The 13,410-nt window shown below is 36.9% G+C and overlaps 2 protein-coding genes across 3 annotated transcripts in view; one reads left to right on the plus strand and one right to left on the minus strand.

Annotated features, from left to right (window-relative positions):
* Pdk (pyruvate dehydrogenase kinase) overlaps positions 1 to 10,664 on the minus strand; it is a 30,746-nt gene extending 20,082 nt beyond the window's left edge. The window contains exon 1 of the mRNA XM_076776012.1: positions 10,299 to 10,664. Within this exon, the coding sequence (XP_076632127.1) occupies positions 10,299 to 10,401 (103 nt within the window). The 5' untranslated portion in view covers positions 10,402 to 10,664. The remainder of the gene's footprint in view (positions 1 to 10,298) is intronic.
* Positions 1 to 13,410, plus strand: part of LOC143347107 (protein CDV3 homolog) — a 167,911-nt gene that overhangs the window by 153,071 nt on the left and 1,430 nt on the right. Inside the window, exons 1-3 of one of the 2 annotated variants that reach the window (XM_076776017.1) lie at positions 11,581 to 11,704; positions 11,789 to 12,353; positions 12,957 to 13,378. In XM_076776017.1, coding sequence (XP_076632132.1) covers positions 12,177 to 12,353; positions 12,957 to 13,378 — 599 coding nt within the window. In that variant the 5' untranslated portion in view covers positions 11,581 to 11,704; positions 11,789 to 12,176. Of the gene's footprint in view, positions 1 to 11,580; positions 11,705 to 11,788; positions 12,354 to 12,956; positions 13,379 to 13,410 lie in introns of those variants that run through there. The other variant, XM_076776018.1, reaches the window with a different exon arrangement.

A 13,410-nucleotide genomic window follows, 5' to 3' on the forward strand; every position in this document is an offset into this window, starting at 1 on the left:
ATCTATTCTCAGCGACGAAGAGGCTTGAAATCCAACCTGGGGGCACTTTGGATCAATTTCCTTCGACAACTAAAAAAAAAGAGACTCCCTGGTCCATTTAGATCTATGCAAACCTTATTTCAGAATCGTCAAAATCTGATTTTTTTATCGATAATAATAATAAGTGAGTCTGAGAGATTAAATACTTCTTCAGAATAAACTGAATCATTTTAAACGAATGCAACTCTCAGAATTTATTGTACTATGAGTTTTCTTTGAGGTTAGGTTAGGTCTGCGTTAGGTCTGATGGGTCTTTTTTTGAGGTTGAAGATTAAAACGACTTGGAGTTGGAATAAAAATTTGATATTTAATTTATTTTAATAGTTATATTGTTTTTAATTGTGTTTATGTTGGTTATATTTTAAAATGGTCGGTTTAACTCGAGTCAACAGAAAGTGCAGTCTGCATTTACCAGAGTATACTCGTGCTTGAGCGTTAAGTGGTTAATAAAATTCGAGGCCGCGAGCAAATGCCAAGTTTATAACTATTTAACAACGATGGAGTATATAATTTGTTGTTCTTGGAACGATAAAACGGTTGATAATGTGAAAAGTTTTTCCCCTTTCTTGAAATGAAGGTTAAGGACTGATAGTTCGTTTGAAAAAGTTTGAAAATTATTTTTATAGTTTTGCAAAAACTGGCCTGCAAATGTTTTGCTTTTACAAAGAAATTATAAATAATTAATGTTCCCTAGTAATCAATTATGTTAATTCCCGACGTGCAAAGATATTGTGAACACATGATCAACACGTGAGATATTATACTACATAGTATCAAGTATATCACGTATATCAACCATTGTTTTTACGTAACGAATCACGTTGTTCAATAATCGTTAACCAAGACACAAATTATTCCTTATTGAGTTTACAAGTAACGAACGTATGTACGTACATGGTAAAATTGGATACTTGGAAGCTAGAAATTAACACTGCCATGTTTGTGAAATAAAAAAATAACCTTCGTCTTACGAATGACAGACATAAACCACTGACATTTCGACCGCGAGCACTTTTAATCAACGCGTACATCGTTTTTTCATTTTTATTTGATTGATGACTCTGTTCGTCGAAATGAGAACGAAGTTAAATGAATAAAACTGCAACTGGAAACACAAAAAAAACTGTACATAAAGTAAAATAGATATCGTTATGTTAATTTTTTCTTTTCAATACGTTTTAAAAAGGTACGGAGAAATTTATCTACCTATTAAGATAAAATCAAGCGATAAATTGAAGAGGAAATTGCTGGATTACGGAAAGTATTAAGCCCTTTCGTTCGATTCGAGGTCGATCGATCGATTTCAAGGGAAGGACGAAGGGTTCTTTTTTGTCGCGAACCTGATTCGTCGACAGTGTAAAAACTCGGTCAGAGCGTAACCGGTAGCCACACTTCCAGCTTGTAGAACTTGCTCGAATCATCGTAATCGTGTTTCTCGAGCGGCAATCAGAGTCGCGAATGCGTAAGGGGTCACGCGTAGGCGGTAAACAACGTTATACAGGGTGTTCAGCCAACCATGGGAAAAATTTTAATGGGAGATTCTAGAGGCTGAAATAAGACGAAAATCAAGAATACCAATTTGTTGATGGAGGCTTCGTTAAAAAGTTATTAACGTTTAAAATTCCGCCCTTAAAGAATGTTTTTCTTGAAAACGCGCAAGATTTCGGGGGTATGTCTATTCACCAAAAATTATTCTAATTGACCCCTGCATCCGAAAATAATTTTTCCAGAACAATTTGACATTTTTTTTTTCCATCGAAAAATTTCACACCGTTTCGAATTTTTTTCTAGAAAGTGGGTAGAATTTCGGGGGTGTATGTATTCACCAAAAATTAATCTAATTGACCCCTGCATCCGAAAATAATTTTTCCAGAACAATTTGACATTTTTTTCCCCCGTCGAAAAATTTAACACTTTTTCGAATTTTTTTCTACAAAGTGGGTAGGATTTCGGGGGTGTGTGTATTCGCCAAAAATGATTGTAATTGACCCCTGCATCCGAAAATAATTTTTCCAGAACAATTTGACATTTTTTTTTTCCATCGAAAAATTTCACACCTTTTCGAATTTTTTTCTAGAAAGTGGGTAGGATTTCGGGGGTGTGTGTATTCGCCAAAAATGATTGTAATTGACCCCCGCAACCGAAAATAATTTTTCTAGAACGATTTGACATTTTTTTTTCCATCGAAAAATTTCACACATTTTCGAATTTTTTTCTAGAAAGTGGGTAGGATTTCGGGGGTATGTCTAATGACCAAAATTGATTGTAATTGACCCCCACAACCGAAAATAATTTTTCCAGAATGATTTGAAATTTTTGAATTTAATTGTTAATAACTTTTTAACGAAGCTTCAGTCAAGAAATTGATATTAATGATTTTCGTCTTATTTTGACCTCTAGAATCTCCCATTAAAATTTTTCCCAGGATGGACCGAACACCCTGTATATGCACCAACAGTGTATCTCAATATATGTCGCGACGCTTAATCTTGCGAAATTTTTGGTAATAATTTAATACTGATCAGAGAGGATATTGTTTACACAACATTGTAAACGCAAAAATACATTAATTCGCAAGAATCAAGTATCGCGACTGTTTTTGAATTTATTTATGACTCGTATTGAATCGACTGAAAACAATTACGTCAATCTTATCAACGGTAAAAAAAGAGTAACGTGATGTACTTCTATATTTTTGCCTCTGATACAGAGCATTCGTTGATGCAACAAATGTTACCCATGCGTAATCACGTGGCACTTTTATTTAAGATTTATCTGATATTACTCAAAATTTATTACCGCCTACGAACAGTATTTTTAACGTTGTGAACTTAAAAAAGAAGATTCGCTCGCGAGAATCGAGCGAGTTTGTTATTTATTTCGAGAAACTCTGTGCAGAACATTGTGAGAAATCAATTCAAAAAAAATAAAATAAAACGATGTATCATCGTTGCACATCGAGGTGCTGCTGTTTAGTTTTGAGGCTTCGACAACGGATGCACACCTGATTCATTGTACTGATTCACTGACTGCGTCGTCTGAATGCATAAAATACGACCGTTGGACGAATCAACTAATGGCTCTCGAATGTATTACAACTTAATAAAAAATAAAAATTACTAATATTTTACTTGTTCACATTTAAAATTAAAAAAAAAAACCTATAGATCTTACGGGGATTCGTGTATTTTTCATTTCTGAACGTTAATATTACTTATCTTGCTTCTTTGCATCAGAGGATGACCTATATTTGATAAAGAAAAAAATGTACGAATAGAATATCATTTAATTCTTCATATAATTACATAATTCCTTCGTTCCTCGTGCAAACAGTTGAAAAACGTGTGGTTTAAAGTCACATCGCGTTATCACGGCGAACATATCGTGCGAAAGCTCGCTTTGTTCACGTGTCCCTTACAAGGGAAGCACTCAATTTGTCCCCTATCGATTTTAACCTACTTTCATAGGATGGAAGATTATAAGTGACCATAGATATGTATAAAATATCAAGTTCAATAGGTCGATAATTTTTTCCAGTCGTAAGCGAAGTAATATATTTTACAACGAACGAGCTGTTAAATATCACAAAATGCTTAACTACAATTTCTTATATCTAAAAAATCATCGAATTACTACATTTTAGACGTAGGAAACCGAGAATCTGGAATTCTTAAAAGTAGGTTAAAATTGAAAGACAAGTTAAATTCCGCCATTGTAAAAGAATAATATTGTTCGACGTGTATAGCCTTTGTTCTCACATTTGAATCATGCACCACAAAGCAGACAGTAGTGCCGAGCTGACTTATCAAACGTTCTGCATCAATATGCTGACACACCCGTCCTTCAAACGAATTGGACATTGGAAGCATTGTCAATAGTTAGGAACGGTTCGCGAAACAAGATAATGACACGCCAGGCTGTTGTTAAATAAGCGATTCCGTAGCGTATTTCGTCTAATCAGGGCTAAAGGTGGTAAAAACAATCTGTTTGCACATTCCCGTTCGGCGTTGCGTCACCGATAACACACGAATTTCACCAACTGCTCTTACCAACAAGGCACATATGTCGTTAAAAGCATTCTGAATGCTAAATAAATCGCTATCAATTTATTTATTCAAACCTTTGTCCACAAATGTCGCAGAAAACCCTTCGATTATTCAGCAAGTTAAGATTTCTCTGAACGAGGATCATACAACGAAACAAATCTTGGATCTTAAATCGAAGTTTAGCTACGTTAACCAAAGTTTCTAATATTATTAATTAAACCATCTTGTTTATTAAGGTTTTTTAAATGTATAACCCAGACCTTCGATAATTTAGATTTCTCTGATCGAGGATCATACAGGGTGTTCGGCCACCCCTGGGAAAAATTTTAATGGGAGATTCTAGAGGCCAAAATAAGACGAAAATTGAGAATACCAATTTGTTGCTGGAGGCTTCGTTAAAAAGTTATTAACGTTTAAAGTTCCGTCCTTACAGAATTTTTTTCTAGAAAGTGGCTAGGATTTCGGGCATATGTCTACTCACCAAAAATGATTGTAATTGACCCCCCAAACCGAAAATAATTTTTCCAGAACGATTTGAAATTTTTTAATTTTGTCGAAAAATTGCACACCTTCGCGAATTTTTTTCTCGTAAGTAGACAAGATTTCGAGGGTATGTCTATTCACCAAAAACGATTGTAATTGCCCCCTGTAACTAAATACAATTTTTTTAGTATGATCTGAAATTTTTTAATTTCATCTAAAAATTTCAGTACCTACTCGAATTTTTTTCTCGAAAGGAGGTAGGATTTCAGGGGTATGTGTATTCACCAAAAATGATTGGAATTAAGCCCCGCAACCAAAAATAATTTTTTCAGAATGGAAAAATTAAAATCGTCCAATTCGTTTAAGTGTTATGACATTTTAAAGATTCTCATGAAATTTCGAGTTTCTGATTACTGTTTTTCTTTTCTTCGTAAGAGTCATAGAGTAGTTTCTTGTAACACTGAACCAAGCCGCGTTATAGGAGCGTCACCTGTACATCAAATCGATTAAAGGCCATTCAGCTGTTTTAGTGCGTCGAAAGGAAACGCGTACGAAAATTCTTGAAGTATATCAGGAAAGATATATTAAATCGTGTCCACTGGTTTGCGTCAGAGACATTCGTATTCGGATCCAATGTTATTGGAAATTTAAACTCCAAGGGTTTACACGCCCACGTCTATCTAGTGACGAAGGTTTCACGGAAATGTGGCAGTATTCCAGTCGCAATAATAACGCGTTTACTACTCTATTTTCGCGAATGTCGGTCGCGGACCAATGACTGCGGTCGACGCCGGGGGACGGTGCGCCGTTTCAAAGCCGATTGGTACGTTCACCTTGACCTCCTCGCGAACAACCTGCTCGAATATTTCCACGTCTTGGCGCGATAAACAATATCGGTGAAATCTTAAATACTTTCACACCAAATTGTTGGAACGAAATACTTAAACAATTATAGAGAAAAAAAAGGTTAAACGTTCGCGTTAGAAACACTTAACCGCCATTTTGTATACAGGAAGTTCGACCACCCCTGGGAAAAATTTTATTAAGGGATTCTAGAGGCCAAAATAAGACGAAAATCAAAAATACCAATTTATTGATGGAGGCTTTGTTAAAAAGTTATTAACGTTTAAAGTTCCGCCCTTACAGAATTTTTTTCTCGAAAATGCGCAAGATTTCGGGGGTATGTCTATTCACCAAAAATTATTGTAATTGACCCCCACATCCGAAAATAATTTTTTCAGAGCGATTTGAAATTTTTTTTTCGTCGAAAAATTCAGGCACCCTTAAGAATTATTTTCTCGAAAATGCGTAGGAATTCGGGGTACGTCTGTTCACCAAAAATGATTGTAATCGACCCCTGCAACTAAAAATAATTTTCCCAGAACGATTTGAAATATTTTAATTTTGTCGAAAAATTTTTCGACCTACTCGAATTTTTTTCTAGAAAATGGGTAGGAATTCGAGGGTATGTCTATTCACCAAAAATGATTGTAATTGACCCCCGTAACCGAAACTAATTTTTCCAGAACGATTTGAAATTTTTGAATTTAATTGTTAATAACTTTTTAACGAAGCCTCCATCAACAAATTGGTATCCTTGATTTTCGTCTTATTTTGGCCTCTAGAATCCCCCATTAAAATTTTTCCCAAGGGTGGTCGAACACCTTGTATAATGGTCCTGCATTGCCATTTAATAAACTATAAACTACAAAAGAAAAGGAAAATTTCTCGCGCAAATGGAAAATCTATGTAATTTTACGTAACGTTTAACGACCGTAAAATCTATTTTCACGTATTATCGAAGAAACTGACAAGAAAGCACTTAAAAGAACTTATTTACATCGATATATAATTGACCTCGCTTATTTATGTATGAACTTCTCTTACAGTCTGTCAACGGAGAATATAAATTACAATATTTTAACAAATATAAAATTATATTCGTAATATTAACAACGGCCCCTAAATAAAATGTTTAGTAAGATATTTTGAAAATATTTAAACGAACGTTTAAAATGTTTAATATATTTGAATCTTGGATAGTTATGTTTCCATTACTGACGTTATAATGCAACTGTCTAAATAAATCGAATGGAAATAAATTAAATGCTTCTATGGTAAATAGCGAACGGCTTTATCGTAAAGTGATTCACGTATGACCTACTGGTTTGCAAATAAAGACGATAGACGGGTCGGCGTTAATTAATTACTAAATGCAGACAGCCAACCAAAGGCGAAACAGGATGTTATTGCAACGAGTGTTTTGAGACATTAGCATGTTCGTATGCATAGTCGTGAAAATTGAACATCGTTCTAGGTAATACTAATTTAAATCGCGTGCAACAGGCAGATGATGATAGAAAAATTATCGTATGAAATGGACTGCGAGAAACCTTGTGTCCAGTTATTATCAAAATAGTTATGGAATTATTTACAAAATGCTTGGAGAGAAATTCTAGAAACTATTTTATTTAGCATTTTCCTGTTCTACTAGACATTTTAGAAAAACCAGTTTTTGGTAGGACTTTTTGTAAGAAAAGTAATTGACGAAGAAAAATATTTTAAAGCAAAATAATGATAAAAAAAATTTATCTGAAACTTTAAAAAATAGACGATCACTTTTAGAAATAATAATTTCGAAACCTAATTATTATTATTAGTGTGCGGATAAAGACTTTGGTATTAGTACGTTAGTGGAAAATAAATATAGTAAATATGCAAGCACGATTTGATCGCCCTATCAGAATGTGGCGTTTGCCTCCCATGCTCGCCACCAGAGGGGTCGCGCTCTCACAAGCGCTCGACTGACTCCTCGGTTGTTATATACTCCTCCACTGACTTCCCAATATCTCAGTCGTCTAAGGCAGGGCCTGCTGGAAAGCCTTGCGGAAGAGCCCACTAACAGGCCCGGACGAAACACATACACTCCCTCCTTTCCTTTTTTCCGTCTTACGATTCTCACGAGTTCCCACACCGCAGTGTCACAATAATATGCAACAGAGAAAACACACTTATGCCCAGACTTGACCATAACTACTTATCTGCCACTGCTGCACACTCTAAACATGCACTTGCAAGAAACGGAGGATCAATTGCGGACATAATCGTTATCTATAAATTAATAAATAGCCACATCGACTGTCCACTCTAATCGCAATCTTTCGGCCTTTCGATCGAGGACATTCAATAACGACCTTCGAGTTGTTGATCCGATAACAAGAATCTGTTTAAAACATAATGCAATGTATTTGCTAATTCTATCAACAAGCGTAGACAAGCAGCTTTCAAAATGTACAACACTTATCGACTTATTATATATGCTAGTCCCCAAAATGTTTATTAAAAAGAAGGAATATTAATACGTGTCCTAAGCGAAACCTTAAGTTTTAACCTACATAGAATAAAAATGTCAAATCAGCTATAGATGCTAGGGCTGCTCGAGTGTAAACAAAACCTAGAGCCATGAGAGATGTACATGTCACGTTATTGGAATTGCTTTAATTTATTCGCGGCAAGAACCTATACTGGATATTTTTTACAGACACAATAAGATGATGGCGGTTTCAGGATATAATATATATGGGGTTTTAGGATTTTTGGAGTCTGAACTTTTTTTCTTTTGCACGTAATAATAATGTGAAAATCGGATTCCAAATATTATTCCGAAATACGCGTTAGAAGACACTTTATTATTATCGCCAAAAATGATTGTAATTGACCCCTACAACTAAAAATAATTTTTCCAGAACGATTTCAACTATTTTAATTTTGTCGAAAAATTTTTCGACCTACTTGAATTTTTTTCTAGAAAATGGGTAGGATTTCGGGGGTATGTCTATTCACCAAAAATTATTGTAGTTGACCCCTGCATCCGAAAATAATTTTTCCAGAACGATTTGAAATTTTTTTTTTTCGTCGAAAAATTTAGGCACCTACCCCCGTCGATTTTTCTCTAGAATTCATTTTTCATTGTTAGTAATTTTGTTTGACGTCCTACAGAAAAGTTGTCTAATACTGTTTTGTAGGTATCCATTAGCACTACTCCAGAAAAAAGTTTCATTGAAATATATTCGCTATAGTAGGACTTATGGACATTTGAAAATTGGACCATTTTTATGGGGTTATCTCATTTTGCGGGGTCAAGGACCAACTTTTCGAATATTTTTATAATTGCTACATATTCTACACTAAAATACGCGGCGTTTGGCTTTTTGAACATTAAAATCGTCCAATCCGTTCAGAAGTTATGGCGTTTTAAAGATTCGCATGAAAATTCGGGCAGACATTTCTGGCCAGAAATTAGATTTTCGGTAAGGATTTTTTTTCTCGAAAATGCGTAGGATTTCGGGGGTATGTCTGTTGACCAAAAATACTTGTAATTGCTCCCCGCAACTAAAAATAATTTTTCCAGAACGATTTGAAATATTTTAATTTTGTCGAAAAATTTGTCGACTTACTTGAATTTTTTTCTAGAAAATGGGTAAGATTTCGGAGGTATGTCTGTTGACCAAAAATGCTTGTAATTGACCCCTGCAACTAAAAATAATTTTTCCAGAACGATTTGAAATATTTTAATTTTGTCAAAAAATTTGTCGACTTACTTGAACTTTTTTCTAGAAAATGGGTAAGATTTCGGGGGTATGTCTGTTGACCAAAAATGCTTGTAATTGACCCCTGCAACTAAAAATAATTTTTCCAGAACGATTTGAAATATTTTAATTTTGTCGAAAAATTTTACGACCTACTCGAATTTTTTTCTAGAAAATGGGTAGGATTTTGGAGGTATGTGTATTCATGAAAAATGATTGTAATTGCCGAATATACAACGTATATTGAATCGAAAGTTTCCGGTTCATACTTTTTTCGTAAATACTTAACACATATTTCGTTTGATTTTTGTTTCACGACTTTATTCGCCATATTTAATGAAGAACAGAATTATAAGTACAAGAATCACTGCATTTTATAGAAAATGAAAGGACGAGGTTCGTCAAATAAGGTTCCTTAATCCCTAAATTAAAATCTAACTTAACTTTAGATAGAACGACAGAAGGTTGCTACGTTTCAAACACGTTTCTCTCGCTATTACATCATTTCCATATTTCTGATATTCTAATCAAAGACTCTCGATTTTTGCCAATTACCGAAATTTCGAGATACCGAATAATGCTTCGAACGTATTTCATCATGTATCATCCAACGATTAATGTACGTGACCGTGATGGTTCTCCGGTGGACGGAAGAAGAGCTATATCAACGGTGTCCGCTTTGTTTACGCATACCAACTATTACATCATCCACGCAACCCTGATCAAGAAGACCGCGAACTACACATAGTCGCGATTATCGAGCAGCACGATGATGTTATCGTTTTCGATCGACATCGAAACGATCCTTGAAACGGCGGATCTCTCGATTTCAGACTCCTGCGACGAGGCAGAAGTCAAAAGGTGACAGCAACGCGGTCACGAGTTACCATTCGTCACTGTAAACCATCGCGTGAACTAGACAGAGCGGGTTCGATGTCCTCGCGATCGTTACGGACTGTGTTATCGAAAGGACACCGAAACCGATAGTTCGGCATCGAGGTCGACGTTCGATCGATGCGCGTTTACCGCGACGTAAAAAAAAGAAAAACAAATTATGAAAGAGCATTCTCGCCACGGGCTCGCGTAGAGATGCAGTCGTTCGCCACTAAACGGGAGCACTCTTTCTCGCTCTCTCACTCACCGAAATCGATGAACTGTTTTATCGAAAGCGGCGAGGGGTTGAACTGCGAGTAAAAGTCCAACATCTTGCTGATGTTCCCGAGACACTTTGACGTGAGCCTCATCTTGCCGAGCCTCGTAACACATGAACGCCTCGTTTGGCCGCTGGCTCGATTTCCCCTCGATCCCACAACAGACCCAGGCTGCCTTTGACCGTTCTTCCTTCGCTCCGACACGCACGAAAACTGTCAAGCCTTCTGAGAGGAGAATCTACAGCAGGCAGGTGAAATAGCGCGAAGCTTTTTTGTGTAGTACGTCCACGCGAGGACAGGCGACACCACCGTTCGTTGTGGTTCGTGGCAAGGCTAGACACGATTACTGGCGTCTCGAGAAAGGGATCCCCTATATGTTGCCTCGCAAACGCGCGCGGCTGCGTACCCCGTGCCAAACGAGAACGTGGAACTGGCCGCGGCGCCATTTTCAAAACGCTTCGCGACTCGTGACTACTGGTCAACTGGTGGGTGTCGGAGATAAGAAACATTGTATCTGAATGAGAGACGACGAATAAAAACAACGTAAAGAGATCAAATCGGTACGATGTTGAGAAATAAAGTAAACGTCGATAATAACTAACACTAATTTATCAACACTTCCTGGAAACGTACAAATGCATAGTAATCTATTAATTATCGATAACTGTTGATAATTATTGGTAAACATCGATTACTGTCAGTACGCGGGAGATCTCCGACGTGGGAAAATTAATTCTTGACGTTTGATCGACCGAACAGTTAATCAAATAAAATATAAGATTGAGAAAGTTTGAAATCAATATGCCAGATCCTTGAAGAGAATGTGAAAAGTAACGACTAACTTTTACTCGATCACTGAACAGTATAAAATTAACTTTTGCAGATTTATGCATATGTCGTATGTCGATATGAAAAACGCACGCAAAATACAAATAAAATATTAATATTACTTCGTTACTTTGTGGAATATATTCCAAGTACAATAAAATCCAAAGTGAAGTAATCGTGTATGACGCGAGATACGTAATTGTCAATTATCAACAGAATATTTTTATACAATTTTATAGGAACTGCAAATATCATTTTACTTATATTCTCATACATCGTTACAGAAACAACATTTCACACATATCGATCTAGTCCTAACATAAAGTGCGTTTTTAAGGAACGGAAAGAAACATTTAATATAGGAAGAAACTTTCTCGCATTGTATTGAACGAATGTGAGCGAGCAAATTCAAGTCTCGTTTTGTATACCGGAAGTAGCGAAAGACAATGATAGGCGCCACCAACGGCACGCGAAATATACAATAATCGCGGATCAATTAACCTCTGCATCGTCGCATTCGTTGCACGTGTACCCCTTCTCGTGGTCCTGTGAAATGCAGTTCGAACTGGTAAGTTACCGTAACGCGAGAGCTGTTTCTAGTTTGCCTTAGATGACTCCTCCGACTCGATAGTTTTATAACACGCGACGACAGTTTTAGGTTAGGTAATCCTTGGATTTTTTGCATCGGTCTTCTGCTAGACAGTCAGCGCCACATATTCGCTTGGTCGTCGGCGAATATCTCGATGTTTTATAAAATTGAAGCAATATACAGGAATAAAATAGACGACTTATCCGGTAGCGCAATTTGTCGGCATATTTTTCACGGTAAAAAGTCATTCTTGCGAAAATTCGGCGCGTATTTGGGAATTCCATTGACTTCGAAGTGATTCCGTTGACTTCCGGCCAAGACAAGCCCATGTGGACAGCAGCAGCAGCGGTGCTTCCGATCATTTCGCGTTGAGGCTCTTACTCGTGTTCCCTCGTGACAAAAAAGGTTTTCCAACGGCAACTCGCGCGTGCATCGCGAAAGTCATCGCAGCATGGCTGACCTGGACGATTTCTTTGCGAAAAAGGATCGCAAAAAAGCGAAAGGGAAGAAGTTCACGACCACTGAGGAGATAGCGAAGAAATTGGAGGAGACGGGAAAGCGGTTGGGAAAGTCGAAAACGAAAGATAAACCGTTGAACCAGGAGGGTGAGGAGTCCCAACAGATCGAGGTGAGAATTCTCCTGTTTTACGACCGTACTTTCTCGCGTTTTTCTTTAACGTTTTGATTCTCGAGTCGCTTTAAGTACCACGAATATACCAGATCACCCGTGTGTGGCACAGGCCGCTGCCATATTTGTTCGCGCAAACGTCATTCCTACGATTGCCGAAATTAATCTGCTTACTTAGAGACTCTTTGGAATCTGATATGCTCGATACACCGACGTTGTCGATAGATCGGTTTGTTTGTTACATAATTTGATCGTTATGCGAACGCGAATATTTCGGATAATAAATCGCCGACGCGGAGCAGCTGTTCGAGATTATTATCACGTACGATTGTTTCCTGTTCTAGCGCGTGTTTTTGTCGATAAAATAGGTTCCAGATTAGTGTTCATTTTTTTTTTTTATTCCTGCAATTTATATCTCGATACAGTATTAGGTTATCCTATAAGCTCTGTCCGCGTATAAAATTCTTTTGATGTTGTTTTAAGATACTTCTTGGTGACTACAAGTTGGTTTAGTTTCTATTCTTATGGAATGACCTAATACATTCTAACCGTGTACAGAGATCATTGTATCATCGCATAGGCCTAAAGCATGCTTATTCTTAGGAAGAAGACGAATGGAGGGAATTTGAAGAAGAAAAGAAGGATTATACTGGTTTAAAAATAGGAAACTTGACACTTAACGAGTCTTTGGATGCAGAGTCTGAAGACGAAAAGGGCACAGGAGATAATAGTTCCGATGGAGAATCCGGGGAAGCTGGTGGTAAACACTCAGGACCATGGAAGAAGCCTGAACTCCCTCCTCCACAACCTCAAGAAGTAGTAGCAGAAGTAGTTGCGCCACCACCACCTGTTACTTCAGGAAGTAGTTATAAGCCACCACACTTAAGGGGTAATCCGACTGTAGTTGCTAATCCAAGACAAAGAGGGAAAAATATTGCTCCTGATATACATAGCGAAGAATATTTCCCAACATTGAACTCCAAGCAGCAACAGATTATAGAACCCATTGGACCATGGGGTAGACGGTAAGAATTAACGATATTCTATCCCTCTTAAC

Source organism: Colletes latitarsis, chromosome 10 (genome assembly GCF_051014445.1).
Source record: "Colletes latitarsis isolate SP2378_abdomen chromosome 10, iyColLati1, whole genome shotgun sequence".
Classification (NCBI taxonomy): Eukaryota; Metazoa; Arthropoda; class Insecta; order Hymenoptera; family Colletidae; genus Colletes; species Colletes latitarsis.